At 36.9% G+C, this 19,556-nt stretch overlaps 1 protein-coding gene across 1 annotated transcript in view; it reads right to left on the reverse strand.

The window, feature by feature from the left end:
* The window catches only part of GPR158 (G protein-coupled receptor 158), a 357,118-nt gene that overhangs the window by 10,971 nt on the left and 326,591 nt on the right, over positions 1 to 19,556 (reverse strand). The window contains exon 7 of the mRNA XM_046678182.1: positions 14,855 to 15,093. Coding sequence (XP_046534138.1) covers positions 14,855 to 15,093 — 239 coding nt within the window. The remainder of the gene's footprint in view (positions 1 to 14,854; positions 15,094 to 19,556) is intronic.

The raw sequence follows: 19,556 nt of genomic DNA on the forward strand, positions 1-19,556 counted from the left end.
AACAATTTTCCCTTAGTTTTACAGGTGAAGAAAAAAGTAAAATTTAAGTTCTTTAGAAGGCGTTTTGTACATATTATAGAAACATAAGTTTAATTAGAAATAGATGCATATGAAATGTCATTCATATATGAATATATAAACCATATATTTATTTTTAAACTTTATTCCGTATACAGAAGACTTTTCAAAGGTATACTTGGTTTTTCTGTTTTATTATTTTTTTAAAGAGTATTTGGGATCTCAGATTTTTTTGGGCTAATATCTAGCTTTTCCCTAAAACAACTGTAAAATAATTTTCCACATCCTTAACCTCAGCTTAAGATGTTCATAGAGCATCTGGGTCACAATAAAGTCATCAAGGCAACAAAGGCTTGCAATGTTTATATGCAGCTTATAGAAATTTAAATTCTGGTTCAATACATAAAGATATCCATTGTCAGAAATGTGAGAAAATAGGTTGCTAAACATCCAGCGGCATATTGTATAGATGAACCATTATTGCTTCACACATGACAGACATCACATCTTTCATGGGCAGTGTGCTGAAGGCTTAGTAAAAGTCACGATCACCACGTTTGTGGCTCAAACCAGAAGAGACAAGCACAGTGTGGCAGTTGAGGATTAGGACTTCAAAATCACACTAGACCGGATTATTCCCAATCTGGGACTAATTCCCGGGTCCATCCCTAACTAACTTTGCATAATCTGAGGCAATTTAAACTCTCTGACCACAGTTTCCTTATCTGGAAAATGAAGACGATAAAAGTACGTATTTCATGGAATTATTTGCTAATGAAATAAAATAATGGATATAAAGCACTTTCCTTAGTTTCTGACATAGTAAATGGTGGCTAAACAAACAAACAAATAAATAAGTAAATAAAAACACAGTAGATGTTAAATAAATGGTTCTTATTAATAAACATCTCATTTGACTTTTTCTCAAACTGAACATTGCTATTTAACTCATTCTGACCAATAACTGTTACAATCCATTTTAATCTGTTTTAGGAACATGATTTCACTGGAAGATAATATCTAATTAAGAAGAAGAAAGCTCTAATTTGGAGAAAACATTTCATCAAATGCATTACCTACAGGTAACCTACTTATATACAGAAACACTGATTTCCATTTGCATATGCCGAGATGTTTTACCTGCTAAAGTTTCAGCACATTTCTACTGGTATTTAAACAATAGGTGGTGCCCTAATTATAGAACATCCCTTCAGTAAACGTACCTGTCAAGAGTTACTTTAAAACCCTGATGTGGTCAGAAGCCAAAGAAAAAAATAAACCTCCCTCAAAGTTCTCCATGAGATTTAGCAGAGGTCCCAATTATTCAGCATGTTGGCTACTGGCTTTGTGCTGTGAATGTTCTTTCCAGCCAAGCTCTACTGGATCAAGAAAGCAAATCAGGAAATGCCAAGGTCTTCATGCATAACTTTCTTTCCTAACTCTTGTACATACTTCTTGTCCATGGCACTACTATTGCCTCTTTACCCAGGTTTGAAATCTCAGAGCCACCTTTCATTGACACATTTCTCCTTTGAATTATTTTTCATATGTATCATTCCTCTCAATGCTCACAGTTACAATCCTTGCCTAAGCCCTTATCAGTTCACTCCTTATTTGTTACAATTATTTTCCAATTGCTCCATCTAAACCTGGTTTCACCCTGTGTTAATCCATTCTTCGTAACAGGGACAGGTTGATTTTTATGAAACTCGACTTTGATCATGTCAGGATTTGTCCAAATCTCTGCCAGTCCATTTGGGCTGACTAATTCAAATTTCCTTTAGAAGATTCATTCATACTTACTTAGGACTCTGGAAATAATTCCTGTCCCAAAATGAAGACTAGATGGTGTTCCTGCCAGAGCAACATGACCTCATTTTCAAGACTTTCTTGCTGTCCAGGCTTCATGTTACCTGTCCACATTGCTTGGCCTTATTCTTTCGTACTTGTATATTTCCTAGACTCTGACTTCTTGTCTAGCCTCTGATGCTAAACTCAGCCTTTTGAGAGGTATTGCATGCATCTTCATTCAGAAATCTTCAGCGGCTCACTATTATTTTATAAATGCTTGGCCCTGGCATTCCTAGCTCCCTATGACTTCACGTTATATATCCAACATCGTCTCCCAACACTTTCCAGAACAAACTCTGAGCTGACCCAGGAAGACTCGCTGTCCTCTGAATGCTCCAAAGATTCTTCTTCCTTCTGAGTCTTTGTTCGTGCCGTTGTTCACACAAGAAATCTCCTCTCACTCACACATCCAAGTCTTAACCAACTTTTCAATGTCCAATTCAGGTCCTACCCCCATCAGAAGGCCACCTGAAGTGGTTCTAACTTACATTGAATTTTCCTCCATCTAATCTTTTATGGTTTTTAACTATCTATACTGCACAATGCACAGAATAATGCCACACAATATATAACTGCGAGAAAATTGTTCATGGGCTCCATGGCCCCAACTAGTTATGACCTCCTTCAGGCAGGAATTGAGTCTTTCAATTATTTTTTTCTGCCTTTGTCCACATAGATGATAGCAACAGTACTGAGCACACATAGATAAGATTTAATAAATATTTGTTGAATTGAATCAATATAAATGATATCAGCTCCATGCTATTAGAGATGTAGACTTTCTGTTACTTTGCCTTTCCATCTAACATTGCAGGGCTTATACGTGATCTGAAGATCATACTGGCATTCTTATTAATAGTGGCAAATGCTATTTACTGATGGACCACTAAATGTGTGGTACTGTGCTTGGTGCTCAAGAATGGTGAATGCAGAAACGTTATTAAACAAAACTAGCACAAAAATTTGCTGTAATTGAAGGATTTACATGTAGCTGAATTGTAAAAACCCCATCTCCTGCAACTTGTAGTGTTTTTATATAATGTTATACTGAAGACTTAAAAAAAGGAAAGTAGTTATCAGGTTAATTAGTCTGCTACAATGGAGAATTATATTTAAAAATATAAGACAAGATTCCTCCTAATAGCTAAGCTGAACATTAAAATCATTTCATTAGCAATATCAAACAATATGCTCTAGCTGAAAAACAATTTATTATTCAAAGTACCAATTAAACTAAATGTGATATATAAAAGTTGCACTTAGGAGAAAAAAATCAGTTTCATATAATTAACTTCAGACTAACACTGCAATTAGTAAAGAAAATATGCAGATGTTACCAAATTTTCCAGTGTTATTACGTGGGAGTTGAAATATGTGTTGTGCTTCTGCTTCAGAAAATAATTTCTGGTGTTAAATGATTTTGATGGGAGGCATGAGTATAGTTAAAAAGGGAATTGCATTTATATTTAAAGATTCAAATAGGGCTTTCTGAAAACTGAGATATTTTATTTTTAATATATAAGGGATAATACTCAATTTAAAAGTTAGCTACCATAGCCTTTAAAAAATCAATATGCCATTATGGAAGCAATTTTAGGTTATCTTTCCAAAGGTCCGGGTCAAGCAAAGAAGTGAGAATTAATATAAACTCTTTGACACTGAAGATGCCCCAGCTCTGTGATCTCTGAACACCCACAAGGGCTGGGAGAAAACAACTTCTGAATGCAATGTCTCTCCAGCTGTGGTAGCCTGCTTTGCCTTGTTGCAAAGGCATTCTGTGTTAATAACATTTTACACTTCTTATCCCCTTTAAAAATTACTTTTACATGGCACAAATAAATACCGAAATGAAGCATTTAGGTTTCATTTTCCCAGTGTTTCTTTTAATGTCCTCTTCTGTTTTTCTCTAAATGCTATCCACTTAGAAAATTCGTGGTCAGAGTAAACTTGTTCTGTTTTTGTTGTACTAACATGACGGGCAGCACAGAAGTTACCATTGAGTATTAACTCAAATAACTTCAGTAAAGCTGGAGAAGAGCTCAAACTCCAGTGTTGGAGGATTCAACTGGCATCCGGAAGCCATGATATTCTGGAGGCTTACTTGTCTTTTCTTTGGTTAAAATAAGGACAATTATGAGAGTTACAATGATTAAAACAACGAGGATGATACTTCTGATAGAATTTTAAAGCTAAAAGCAACTTTATTAGATCATGGAGTCTGGGGGTACATTTCTGAGTGTGTGTGTGTCTGGGAAGGGAGGCGGTTGGCGAGTTGCTGTTAATCTGCTTGCTGCGAAGTCAGTTTATTCGGCTTCGGGATAGAGAAGCATGGAGAAGAAGGCGGTGTTGCAATGTATTTCACAACTAGGATCATGGAGGCAGGAATGTGTGTCCCCTTCTCAGCTCTCTGGAAGCAGCCACCCCCAGGGATGGGCAGAGCTGGGCCACAGGACATGCCTGTGGACAACCCCATTCTACCACAGCTGCACTCATTGTGTTGGGAGCAGAATAGGGCCGGGCACCCGGGTCTCCTTAGTTCCTGACCAGTGTTCTCTAAATTACATCCTTGAGTCAAGGTTTGCTTTTGCTCAATTACTAACAGAGACATAGACAAAACCCTGGGAAATATTTTTCCATCTAATTGAAGAAAATAAATATTTTTCCAAGCAATGATTATTTTTATTTTAAACAACTTATATGCTAATTAGAATTATCCAGTGGTAGTGAGAGGAGTTCCACTCAGAGGTACTTTTCGTCCCTCAATCTGACTTTGAAGCTAACATCTGTTGAATGAGCCAGGCACTGTGCTAAATGAATTTTACACATTATCTACATTTATGAAGGTTTTATTGTAGAATTGTGACTGTTTTAAAAACACTGGGGCAAAATTTTGAATGCTCCAGTTTCAAGTTTGGGTTAGAGATACTGTGTAGTCATACTAAGGAACACTATTGTTAATCATAGGGACTATGTGTACATCATACAGTGACTTGATTGTTCTATTCTCTTACCGCTCAGGGCTGGTTCTGAGGCAAGAACTGCTATGAACGGTCACCATTTGTATGCTGGCTTTTCTTTATGGCTTCCTTTCATTCTCGACAGCTTGAATCAGGTTTTTCACAATCTCTACTGCATCTTAAGTGAGAAAGTTAGAGAAGGTGTACTTTTCTCTCTCTCTGGTATATGCACTTAAGATTTTTAAAGTTCGACATGGGGTGACAGAAATTAGTGAAATTCAGCTACTTCAGATTTTATGGACACACATTAAAGATCATGAATGTGAGAAGAGCTCACAAAGAAGGAATAAGATGAGGGAGCTCTCAGGGCATGGGGTCAATGCCAGTCAGCAAGCTGTGTTTTCCAGGAAGTGTTCCTTCTGATTCCCTCTCCTGGTCATTTGCATGCATATTATTTGGGGAGGGAGTTGGAATTGGGATTATTTGTTACCACTTTAAAAATGTCTTTAAAATTTTCAATCGTTATGAAGGACTGATAGCATTGACAATTATTTGCCTTTGCTTGGCCTACATCACTAGAAACCCATACACACTTTTTTTTTTTTTTTTTTGGTGAGGAAGATTAGCCCTGAGCTAACATCTGTTGCCAATCTTGCTTGAGGAAGATTGTTCCTGAGCTCACATCTGTGACAATCTTCCTCTATTTTGTATGTGGGATGCCACCACAGCATGGCTTGATGAGTGGTGTATAGGTCTGCATCCAGGATCCGAATCTACAAGTACTTGGCCAAGGAAGCGGAGCACGTGAACTTAACCACTATGCCATCGGGCTGGCCCTCCCCACCATTTTTTTTTTTTTTGAGGAAGATTTTCCCTGAGCTAACTACTGCAAATCCTCCTCTTTTTGCTGAGAAAGACTGGCCCTGAGCTAACATCCATGCCCATCTTCCTCTACTTTATATGTGGGACGCCTACTACAGCATGGCATGCAAAGTGGTGCCATCGTCCACACCCGGGATCCGAACCAGCGAACCCCAGGCTGCCGAGAAGCAGAACGTGCAAACTTAACCTCTGCGCCACCGGGCTGGCCCTCCCCACCCTTTTTGAAGGGCTGAATGGTTTTAGAATGATTGTGGTGGGGGTTATATTTTTGTTTATTTATATTCCACCTCTGGGGAAAAATATTTCACTTCTTTTAGGTGTCCTTATTTGTATGATGCTAAAGGGCAAAGAGAAAGAATAAATTTATTTATTTCATATCTTAATTTTATACTTACAGTGCCACTTTCTCTTTTGGAAGTTAGAGAAATTTTTTTTTTAAAGATTTTACTTTTCTTTTTTCTCCCAAAGTCCCCTGGTACATAGTTGTATATTTTTTAGTTGTGGGTCCTTCTGGTTGTGACATGTGGGATGACACCTCAGTGTGGCCTGATGAATGGTGCCATGTCCGCACCCAGGATCCAAACCAGTGAAACCCTGGGCCTCCGAAGCGGAGCACACGAAGTTAACCACTTGGCCACGGGCCAGCCAGAAGTTAGAGAAATTTTAACTTCCTTGTTCAGTTTACAGCTTATAAAATCTTTGAGGCTATTTTGCTGAGTTAGGCTTGGCTCAGGACATTGCTTGACCACTGAGTGAGGGGTTCATGTGGTCATTACAAATCTGCCATTCCGCTGGCCAAATGTTCTCCTTCTCATGTAAGTTATCCCAGGGCTTTGACTGCTTTGGAGAATGGGTTTCAGTGAGCCAGAACAGGGGAAACTCACAAGCCTTTCTACTCCTACATATTCTAATCTCAGAAGAAATGATAGCACCAGGCTCTTCTCTTTATGATGACTGCAGAAATCAGAATTGGTGGGGCTTTAAGAACACATTGGATCTTGTAGTCCATATGGATTAGCAGCTTGTTGTTTAAACTATGACAGTCCTTTTAATACAAGGAAAAGATCTGCCAAAATCTTCTTGACAACTGAGTTAATCTATAGGATATTCCTGTTAAAGCGACAAAAGACAGCTTTTTTTCCTTCTTAATGTTTTTTCCTGCTTTAAATTCCCAGGGTCCACAGGGGAGCTGAAACTCCTTAGAAGAAATTATGATCAGCACAGATATCTTAACTGCTCTCGCTCCATGACCTTCAGGTGCTGTCCCAAGACAGTCCCCACCCCATCACAAAATTTCTTTAACTTCCAGAAAGAAAAATGGCACTGTAAGTATAAAGTTAAGGTACAAAATAAATTAATTTATCCTTTCTCTCAGCCTTTTAGCATCATATAAATAACTACTCCTCAAAGAAGTAAAATATTTTTCAGAAGAGGTGGTATATAAAAAAACAAGAAAATAAGTCAGTGAAAACACTCAAGCAAGACCTTCAAAAGGTGTGCGTAAGCTCCTAGCAATGTAGCCCAAGCCAAGGCAATACACTGTCAACATGGTCAGGCTTTTATCCTTTGATTGAAAATTAAAAATACATTTTTAAAAATGGTAACAAGTGATGCAGCATCGATTAAGGCATATGGTACATTAGAATAAAAGGTGTATGTAAATGAACCTAGATCATGAACATTAATCTAAGTCAGAGGAAGAGGAAGTCTAATCTACTTTCCCCAATACTCATTAAACGGTGCTTATATCACATTTCACCTGTCATAATATAGACCAATCTGTTAGGGTAATTAAGTATTTAAATCCTTAGAAACAATTGCTGTTTTAGAATTTCCCTATATAGCTCAGTGAGAGAGCTACCGGATTCTCAGTTCCTTCTAAACATTGGCATACACTTAATTAAATTACCGAACACACTGTTTGTGTTGTGTATTTAAAATATTACACCAGGAAGGAGGAGAACAAAGAAGAAGAACATGTCAATGAAGAAGAGGAAAGTAAAGATTATATTTTCTGTAGTGAAAATATTCCATGTGAAATTCATGGAGTTAGTACATTTGAACAGTGGGGAAATCAATGCTGGAATTCTCTGAAAGCAACCAAATATTTTAAGATTCCCAAAGAAAATGTGAACACAACTTTATCATACATGTTTAATTATGGCTTAGATTTTTCTCTATGTCTTTCTTTCAAATTCAGCAAATAAAATATAAAGCACACTCTACGGAGTTTCCAGAACCATGATACCTCATGTGCTGGTGGACTTTTCACAATGAAGAGATGGGGAAGATCTTAATTTACAAAAAAGTCCTTGTCAGGGAATAGTTGCTTCTGTAAGAAACCAAGGAAACATTTCAGTGCTTGCCCAGATCTGCAGTAAAGTTTGGTGCAGACTTAGCCATGGAATGGAAGTTCTATATGTCTTGACGTTACCATCAATCAGTCACTTTTCTGCAGTCTTTTCGTTGTTTCTTGTAGGTAAGAATCTGCCCACTTACTCTAACTTATCTCGGTCATTGGCACTGCTTCGGTATCTTCAGTCCATGTTCTGAATGTGTAGTCAGAAATGGACTGCTAACCAACTAAACACACTAAAGAATGACCTCTGCCGTATCACAACCTCTGCTGCTAAATGTATGTAGTCCAAACTTGGAAGCCCTATATTGGAGGACCCTGCTGACAAGCTCTAAATCTAGGTGGAAAGATGTGGTCTTACTGACTCTAGGGGTGAATTATAAAGGTAATTAAGGCACGAGAAGTCAACTCTACTCATTTGTCAGTTTATTGCAACCAATTGGGAAACTCATTGGGTAATAAAGTTTTAACTTTTTAACCATGATAATTTTATGGCTATTGTGAAAAATCCTGAACATAGATAATAGATTACCAACTTACCAACTATGGTAAATAGATTTATAAAAAAAAATCTATCATATTGCCAACATTTTTCAAAATGAGTACGACTTGGGATACTTATTTGCTTTCTCCATTAATTTAGGAGAATGTTTCCCAATACCAACTCTATTCTTTACATAGCTCTAGGAGGATGGTGAAATAATAAAATTTTTTATCCAAAGCAAATCAGTTTTATCCTCCTTCAATATTTATAAATGCACTATGCAATATTTTTAAAATTATAATTCTGATTTGCCATGCCAAATTTATACCAATTTCTTATTTTGACTTGAACAAGTCAGAGGAATTTCATAAAAGGGGGGATTGCCAATTTAGTTTTTACAATTTGTTCAAAAACAGCTCCCCAAATTTGAAAATATACTTTTACTATTACAATGAATTTGGGAACAATGTGTAACTCCTAGAATTTTAGCTTTAATGTGTGTCCTCACACAGGTCCAATCCTGACCGTAGAAAAATATTACAAGATAAAGGGAGCTGGGCTTATTCTTTGTTCTTCCAGCAAATATTTACCAAGAGCCTACAACTGACAGACACTTTGTTAGGTGTTGAGGACATAGCGTGAACAATCTAGGCAATGTTGCTGAGGAGCACATAGCCACTAGGTTGGGAGAGGAAAGAGGGGTGAGCAGATGTAAGAGTCCTTTCTTTTGCCTTCAGTGAGCTACAGATAATATATTTAAACATACTCAGAAAAATTCAAAGTGCTGAGTCACATAATGATGAATAGCATAAATGTTACAGTATTATTTTTATAATAGATATAGATGATTCCCAAAGAGGTATGGCAGTTTGTCGTTATAGGAATTCTAGTCTGATCTGGTAATATTTGGGAACATCCAAATTTTGAAATTCTCTTTCTATCAGAGAGAATAAAATCATTTTTAAAAAAATAGACTATTGGACCTGTAAAACACTTCTCACATTGTCCAATGTTCGTCTGTCTTCCACAGTCACAATGTTTATATCCTTATTTGTTTTCCATTAAAGCTTACCTCACAATGTTTTATACAGGACATTGACTATTGAAAATTATAAATAGATATAAATAACAAAGGGATTCTGAGTCATTTTTCTTCCCTGTCTCTGTTTTCAAGTATTTTCTCAAGGAAGAAACTGAGACTCATAGAGGTTCAGAGATTTTTTTTTTTTTTAAATTTATCACCTAAGTTTTTTTAAAGATTTTTTATTTTTCCTTTTTCTCCCCAAAGCCCCCCGGTACATAGTTGTATATTCTTCGTTGTGGGTCCTTCTAGTTGTGGCATGTGGGACGCTGCCTCAGCGTGGTCTGACGAGCAGTGCCATGTCCGCGCCCAAGATTCGAACCAACGAAACACTGGGCCGCCTGCAGCAGAGCGCACGAACTTAACCACTCGGCCATGGGGCCAGCCCCAAGGTTCAGAGATTTTTTCCAAGCAGTTATCTATACCTGTTTCCTGCTTCTGAAACATTTATGGCGGGAAGTCACCTACCTGAGCCGTTTTGGAGCAGCCCTGTGCAGGAACAAAAATAGAATGGGCCCATTCTTTAAATTTATGATCCAAATTTCCAACTAGAGTTACTTCAGAGGAAAAACTAGTACTGTAGTCTTTTAAAGGGTTCTTTATTTTGTATTTTTTACAAATAGATTGTTTTTGACAGGTAAAGTTGATCCAGAATGCATGTTGGCTAATATATTAACCCTCACTTTTTCTTTGTTTCTAAATTGACTCGATGCCAATGTAAGTATACACAGCTTCTTGACAAGGTTTTCCAGAACCTCAAGGTAAAACCTGTCTTCTCTCCACAGCCTCTCCTCTACACAGAAACATTTCTGCTTAGGAAATAGGGAATAATTTAGTGGGTTTTTTTTTTCTGCTTTTTCTCCCTAAATCTCTCCAGTATATAGTTGTGAGTTTTAGTTGTAGGTCCTTCTAGTTGTGGCATGTGGGATGCTGCCTCAACGTTGCCTGATGAGCGGTGCCACGTCCGTGCCCCGGATCCGAACCAGCGAAACCCTGGGCCGCTGAAGCAGAGCGCGCGAACTTAACCACTCGGCCATGGGGCCGGCCCCCAATAATTTAGTTTTCAGTACAGGCTTATTTTTGGCTGACTGAAGATATATGAATTTCAAAATGATGCTTATAGAAATACATGAGAACTGAGAAGAGGCATATGCTACACATTAGGAAACACTGAATTAAGGGAAGTTAAGTATAGAATATATAATGCCACATGATGAAAGAGAAATAAATGAAATTGCTGTCGGGTTGTGTGAAAAAAATTACAGCAACCATGTGTCTCCAATTTCTCAAGACAGTGCTAATTTCAAATATTTGTTCCTGTTGTTAAATCCTGTGTCCTGACTTCTCTTTAGAGAATTGTGTCACTGCAGAAAAAGTGTATTATTGAAACTAAGGTGTTCCAGTAGCTTATAGGAGCAAAACAATGACTGGGAGGTAACAAAAATCCCACCAAACATTTAAATTCCTCTTACCTCTTGGTCTCTGCACCTTATCATGGTCTTTTATTTTCTAAGAGACTTTAACGTTGTTTAACACCTTTGGGAGTATTAGCTTAACTAATGCCTGCCTCTCAAGTCTTGCTACTTCCATCTCACTCCTAAAGCCATGACCTGGATCTTCCCATCGTGATCAGTCTCTTCTCGGAGCTTCTCTCTACCTCCTTATCTTTTTTGAATTTAATTTAATTTTTTTAAAATTTTTTTTTCAGATGTACATCATATTTCAAATTCTGTATACATTACATCCTGTTCACCACCCGAACACTAATTATAGCGCGTCCCCTCACATGTGACCCTAATCACCCCTTTTGCCCTCCCCCCTGCCCCCTTCCCCAATGGTAACCACCAGTCCAATCTCCAATGCTATGTGTTTTTTTTTTTTTGTCGTTTTTATCTTCTACTTATAAGTGAGATCATATGGTATTTGACTTTCCCCTTCTGATCTACCTCCTTATCTTAACTGAGACCTGGTTGCTGTCCTAGGAACCGCATTGCCTGCAGCCCTCTCAAGCTATGGATCTTTATTCTCTCTTGTGCTTCCCACCTCAGGGCTGGCAGATGAGTGCAGAGTCCTCCTTGCTCTCTTTGTCCCCTTCCCTGGTATTATCCACAATTAATGTATTTTAAAATGCCCACTTTTTTCATAGTTCCTTCCTTGCTAGTGGAAAAATTTGCTACCTGGTGAACTTTCTCTCTAGAGGAAAGCAGAATTTAGTGGGAGTAAAGTACAAAAAAACACCCCATGATCTTAAAGAACTATTGTAGAAGGAAGAGTTAAACAAATAAACCAGGAGAGAAAGTTACAGTCAGAATGAAAATTAATTCTTCAATGAGTAACTTGGGAGGGAGGAGAGTTTCAGATGACAGAAAAGTCACATAAAGTGAGAGAGGTCACAGGAGATGAGGGGGTCATTGCTGGATGAGTGTGGCACAGGAGTTAGCTTCGATAATATAAGAGAGAAGAAATAAGAATGGGTAGGAATATAGGAAGATTGACAGATATGTAGGCAAGAATTGGAAGACACTCCTATCTGATGGCTCCTACTTACTTTCTCAAGTAGATGTCATTTAAGACAAAAGAGAAACATGGGTAGTTTGGAGATGTGAAGGGAGGCAATAATACAAGATTTGAAATGATCATTGTGAAGAATGTTCTAGTGGTGGGTCAGGGGAAACAGCACGAGTGTTACGGAACCCAGAGCACAACTGAGATAAGTGATCATTGTGTTCTATTAGGATAAGTGATCATTGTGTTCTATTAGGTTCAGCCGATTACTTCCTCTGAGTCAGTTGTTCTGTACTTTAGAGTAACATCAGCATCACCTAGAGGGCTTGTTAAACACAGATGGCTTGGCCCCGCTACTCCAGAGTGTCTGATTGAGGGAGTCTGGAGATGGGCCTAGGAATTTGTATTTCTGGCAGCTTCCCAGGTGCTGTTGCTGGTTCTGAGATGGCAATTTGAGAACCACTGCTCTAAGTCTCCTTTGTAATGATTCCAACTCCAAAATCCCTGAATTTGGTAAATTTCACTTAAAAAATATACATCCTAAAAGCAATCTAGACTGAACTTACTGATTCATCACATCGCTTACCTGGTTCCCCAAATGCCTCTAATATGTTTTCAAGACTCTCAATAAACTTAACCATGCAGCTTTATTCACCACGGGTTCCAGCATCATCCTCTTTCCTGGTTAGGCATTTCTTTCACGTTTCATACAATTCCCTCCTCCTTCATCTGCCATTCCTATCACCATTCCTACCAAAGTGAATGTTCTCTACACCTCTTTACGATAATCTAAATGTTATCCATGGCTCAAAGAACTTCTTCTTTATAAAGATCCCTGGGTTCCAGTCCGAACTGTGGTCTTCCTTTACTGAACTACGATTGTACCAAGAGTCTTTACCACCTACGTCTGCTTTTTAATAATTTTTAACAATTCTCATCTATCCATATAAACCAATAATAAGCTACCTGGTGAGAAGAATAAGGCTTTTAATCATTTTGCATCTCTCATAAAGTGTTCAAAACAGTACTAGAGAAATTATTGGTACTCAGTGGATCTTAATTATTGTATAAAATTCTTCCTTATTTATAAAGTTCATATAAAATTAAATGCAAGTAAATACCAGTTACGTATTCCATTTTTTCTACATAGTGATCACAAATGTGATCTTTAGAGAGCAAAATAAATTTTTAAAAGGTCTAGAATACATCTCAAAACCATGTGTAAAAAAATGCTAAATGAATAGGCCATGCTTTCCTCTTGTTTTTTCCTTATCCAATGATGCCTCATCATGTATTTTCAGTATTATATTTTTTGTAAAACAGAAAAGAAATATAGCAGGTTTCTCTTCACAGTAATACAGGGAAGTTACTTTTCCTACTTTGGTTAACTTGAATTGAAGAATATAAAATAATGTTAGAGATTTTTATCAAGTGGAAATTTTATATCTATACAATTTGTTTAATTTTCATGTCCAGACTAACGTCAGAATCAGAATTGCTTCCTACCTTAGTTCTATGCGTTATTTTCTGACATCGATATCTACTGATATGGGTCTACTGATGTCATTTGATAGCTTCTTTGATATTCATCAAAATACAATGATTGGCTTTATATATAGTCATTATAATCATTCCCTGTACTTACTCACATTGCTTTATTATTACAGATATCAGGCCTATAAGATTCCTAAAAATCTTGGCCAAAAAAATATTATTCCATTTAAGCTGTACACTAAATACACATTTTGTTAGCTTCTAGGAAAATTTACCTAGCAAAATACTAAAAAAATTTATTTAGCAAGATATTAAATGTAAATGTTCAACCAACAATTGCCAAATGTCGTGGAGACAGAAAATAGGAATTAAACTCGTGTTTATTTTTGACATCTTCCAAATAAAATGAAGATTTGTCCTGTGGCTTACTGAGGGAGAACAACAACAAAATAATACAGGTCTGTTTTCATTCTTTTTTCTGTATCTTTGGAAGCTTAGCTTAAAATAGCCTAATATTAAACAACAGAAAAATTCCTATGGATTTCTCTTCTTAATTTTTCAAAAAATTTGCCAGAAAGATAATCTGTGTTTTTGGCTCAAATCATCCTGTGGTTCTTCCAAGTTCTCCAGCATCTGAGACACATAACTCTTACTCCTCCCAACAAGCATGGCTCTGTTTTTACGTAACACTAGACCTCTGGGGAGTTCCTAATAAATTATATTTAGAGGAAAGATAGATTAATTAGAAATTTTGCAGAGAAAATCTCTTCACAAGGAGTGCCCTAGATACCAAGTCTGATATATCATTGGACCAAAACTGTATAAAAAATACCTGCTTGCTTCCTTTTTTTTTTCCCAACTAAAGAAATAAGTCAAGAGAATAGCTACTGTTAATCAAATAAGATCACACTGATAAGATGGAATGCAGAAAGTCTCTTTGTAGCAAAGAAGTTGCCTTTATTTACTGCATTTCTCTTTCATGATTTACTTTATTACATTTTTCTCAACAAAGCTACATACTTTGAAAAAAGAATGGAAACTTCCAGAAAAAAAGGTTGCATTCTGTATGTCATTATTGTCCTTTTCATAATATTGTTTTACCAAAACCTTATTAGGTAAAATTCCTTTAGGCTCTGTGAAAGGGTTTGGCAAGGCTTCTAAAGAGGTCCATTTTAATGTTACTGGCAAAAGGACAGGACAATCACATGAAATAAGTGACCACATACCAACTGCTGTCATGTAATCCCAGCGCTCAATGAGGCACATGTTGAAGATGAGGTGATCAGATGTTTGCCCTTGGCCAATAAGCGAAATCTGCCTCTCCAAATTCTGACAAACAGATGAAGTCCAGCCAATGAGAAACCAAAATACTACCAGGAGTATTACGGCCAGCATCCTCATGACCCGTCCACCAGTCATATATGGAATCCGTTGGGCTGTTCGTGAAAGAAACACCTTCAAAACCCTGGAAAGGTAAGACATCAAAATGTGAAGGCAAATCTAATACTGAGAAAGTGAAACTCTAAAATATCTTATTTTTCTAGGAAAAACTTGTACCCACCAAAACCTACTTCTGCAGAGTTTTAACATGAGAAGAACCAGAAATAGTATTGCTCATATTCTCACTTAATTTCATTCTAGTTTATCTTCCAATATAAGAACAAAAATCCAGCATTAGAGGCCAGCGAGTCAATAGATTTGTATAGAGAGGAATTCTTTCGACTACGTCTCAAAGAAATATTAAGATATTTCAAGGAAAGTTCTCAGGACCTTAGAAAGACCTATAGGCAAACACTGCTCGGAAGGGTTTCTGAGGGATCAAAAAATAGTCCTGAAAATGGGTAGTTGAATTTTACAATGTTATACTAAATCAAAAGCTTGCTTGAACCAGTTATTTTTTTAGTAGTAGAATGTTATAAAAGGTATTTTTCTGAAAATCATTTTATATGACCCCCCTTCATAGTCATTTTATCACATTACCAAAAATAATGATGAAATAAGTATGAAAACCATGAAGGGGAAATTTAAATACTAGGGTAACTGAATACGAGCATTGCATTAAGGAAGAATATTGGGATGACCTATAAGAAATTTAGTGATTAAAAAAATTTTTTTTTCTGTGTATATGACTCAAATGAGTAGCCAGGGTTGAGAACTACTCGATTAGATGCTATCTAACAACTGTTGCATCTCTGTTGTGTGAAGACAAAGTCCAACCTTACAGCAGGGCTCCTTTCATCTAGCTATTCTTTAATTTCATCTCCAGAATACTCTCAGTTGATTTTAACTCCCCACACCCATTCTCATATTTTACGTCTTAAAATTGTGACTTCACAAACCACCATGTGTGGTTTATGATTCTATGAGGGAATCCATAATCAATTTCCAAAAGGCAAAAATAAATTCATTTTCCCAACTTTTCTATTCCCTCCTCCCTCTCATTCTTTCAACATTTTTAATGAAGTATTCATATGAATTCTTCATAAAAATCATTATCAATCCAGAAATGAAACAAACACACCTGAAAGAGCTTAAATGTATTATGCCATGTTTTCTCTCTCTATAGACCTTTGGTAGCGCTCCCTGAATTAACATAATACATCCAGTAAAAAAAGTTATTTTCCAGCAGATTCCTATTTATCCTTTCCCCCCATATCTTTAACTCTGTTGTCCTTCATCTAACACACAGGACGAAGTTACTTAATTCTGAATAAAATACTTATCCTCAATTTTTCTGTAGAACAACGTCAGAAAGATATTAGTATAAAATAAGAGGACAACAGAAGGTCTCTTTAACTGCTCTCCTTTTAACCAGTTCACTAGATTAACAGTTATTCTCCGTGTCCTTTGTGAAACATATTGAGTACTGCCCACGTTCTGCTGAACGCTGGCACTGGCAGCTAATGGCAGCAGTCTACTGTGCCTCAAACACTTCTGCTCCAACCAGTTGAATTGATACTTATTAAAAATCAGTTGTATTTGTCCCCAACTTACGTCCATTGCTATCATAATATATAACTTAATTAAATTATAAGTAAAATAATTACATGACCGTAAAACACAACGAGACACATTTGTATAAAAAAATCTATGTTAAACCCTTTGGAAAGACTCAAAGGTGAGTCACTAAAATAAGCTGTTAACTTAGGGTAAAGTGAGGAGATTTTAATAAATTGGGGTTGCCAAAAATCTAGAAAGAGTCTACACTCAGATTACTTCAAAAAAATTCTTTAGATTCTCACTCCTATTTGAAGAACCGACTTTGTAAACAGTAGATAATGTGTTGGGATATTTTATGCTGGAAAGAGAACAACGCACTCCAAACATCAGACCCATAGTCAAAGAAGAGGCTTTATTTAAAAAATATTGGTGAATGATTATTTGTGTTTTAAATTACAGTGTCTATACACGTCTTTAAACAACTTTTAACCTCTTGCCCAATTATTAATCCTGTAAGAAGTCTTCCATTGTAATCAGCAGATCAAAAGATTCAAAGAACTGTATCTTAGAAGTGAGAGAAATTTGTTAAAAAATTAATATTTTTGTTAGTGCCAGTCTTATTTTCTGTAGAAGCAACTTGTAGCCACTATGGACACATAATTGTTTCTGGTTATACCTGGATGAATTCTAAATTTTGATGGGGCCGGCCCTGTGGCCGAGTGGTTAAGTTTGTGTGCTCTGCTGCGACAGTCCAGGGTTTCGCTGGTTCGGATCCTGGGCGCGGATATGGCACCGCTTGTCAGGTCATGCTGAGGCAGCGTCCCACGTGCCACAACTAAAATATACAACTATGTACTGGGGGGATTTGGGGAGAAAAAGCAGAAAGCAAAAAAAAAAAAGAGAAGATTGGCAACAGTTGTTAGCTCAGGTGCCAATCTTAAAAATAAAAATAAATAAATTTTGAATGACTAGGGTCTCAAAAGATGAAATCTATCCCATTTTTCTGCTTTCTATTTTGGCTAGGGCAGAAAGAGAGAATTATTCCAAATTCTAGCATGATTCAATGTGAATATCTGAAATATAATTATAAAGAACAAACATTTATTTGGTGACCACCCTCTGCTAGGTATCAGGTTATGCAACATGAGAGGCATACGACATGGTTCTTGTCTTCTAGATGCTTACAATCTAACCAGAAATAAGTGTGCAAACAGCTACCATATAAAACAGCATGTACTAGATGTTGTATGTTGCTACTAAGTCCAGTATCCTAATAGAATGGGTGGTATTTGATCTGGGCCTTGATGGATAATAATAGGTAGAAATGGAGGAGAATGGAGACAATAAAAGGAGATATTCTGGTTGATGGGAATCACATTGCAAAGTACAAAGCAGTGAAATGTATGTTGTCTTTGGGGGACAGGGGTGGAGCTGTATGGAACGAAGGGGAGGTTTTTCCTCAACCCACAGGAACTCAGGTTACTGCGAGGGGTTTTCATTAGGTCAAGAAGCACAGCTTCAGAGAAAAATAGTCATGATTTTCATTTTCTTTCCATGGCTAAGATGTGGTAAATCATTTATTTTTCTGGTACTTGAAGATTTCATAATCCACATTGAAATTCTAGAACTCAAAGAGACCTAATAGTGGATTTGTTAAATAACTGTCTTCTTTAAAATACTTCTCAACCAGATGACCTTGTCTTTTGCAGAGGAAATCTGTATGATCCCAGCTGGGCAATCTTTTAATCATCAAATCCCAATTTTAAGTTATGAGAAATTTTCACATTTTACCAAAGACCCTTTGGGTTTTTATTGTATAGTCTGACAATCCAAGACTGTCAGAGATCCCATAGTCTCATTTCCAGAGGGGGAAACCCAAAGCAAAAGTACTCATGAGCCTCCTCTTACTGATTTCACTGGCTTTCAGATCCCAGGAAACACAATAACACAACTCTGCACTCCAGTCTAAGCATTTCAGGATATTGGTTTCTGTAAAATGGAATAAGATGAATTTTTATAGTGTGACCTTAAATAAAATGAGAAAATTTTGCTATATTTTTAAAAAATGAGCTCTTGTTAAGTTTATATGTGTTTACTCCCTAGAAACCAAGTTCTAAAAACAAAATCCCTAGATGTGCATTTATACGAAATATAGCTGAAGAAAAAAAGATACAATCATTAAACTTCTTATATAGATTACTTTTTCTACTAATATTTTCATGGACAGCTTCAGGATACATCTGTTCAGAAGGCTTTACTATGTCTGAAGGAAAGCAGTAACGTATATAAGATTACAAGAAATTTCCAGAATTTAATATAAAAATGGCATATTTAAAGTATACATTCAGTTCTCATTATTAATAGTGGATAAAGTCTTGGAAATCATGATGAAATGGCGAAAAAAAAAATAGCAACCCAGGATTGGCTACCACTATTTATCTGTTTCTACTTTTTCACTTCCCATACCTTTCTGGTTCGAGCTCATAAAACTCCACTGCATGGACTTGGACTCAGGTTCCCAATTACCTTCTTCAAATATATAATTGATACTGCTCACTCCTCATTTTACTTGATCTCTCTCCAGCTTTTGGCATCACTGAAGCATTTGGCTTCCATTATGTCACATTTTCTTGATTTTATTCCTACTCCTCTGTCAGCTCCTTTTCAGTCTCTATTGCAGATTCCTCTTCCTCAGTCTTCCTCTTAAAAGGCAGTGCTCCTCAAGGATCTCCTAAATGGCCATCTTCTATTCTTGCTCCACGTGCTGTGCCCAGGCAATCCATCTAACTCTCCTGTTTCGTCAGTTATCTACATGCTAACAAGTCCCAAATCTGTATCGTTAGTTTAGATCACTCTCCTGAGCTCAAGATCCGTATAGTAAATGACCTACTGGGCATCAACGGGTCCCCAGATAAAATCATCCCTCTCTCCACGCCTCCTTCCTCCAATCCACTTTGCTCTTGTGCTAGCTCTCTCAGCAACTAGTGC

This window comes from Equus quagga, chromosome 12 (genome assembly GCF_021613505.1).
Source record: "Equus quagga isolate Etosha38 chromosome 12, UCLA_HA_Equagga_1.0, whole genome shotgun sequence".
Taxonomy (NCBI): Eukaryota; Metazoa; Chordata; class Mammalia; order Perissodactyla; family Equidae; genus Equus; species Equus quagga.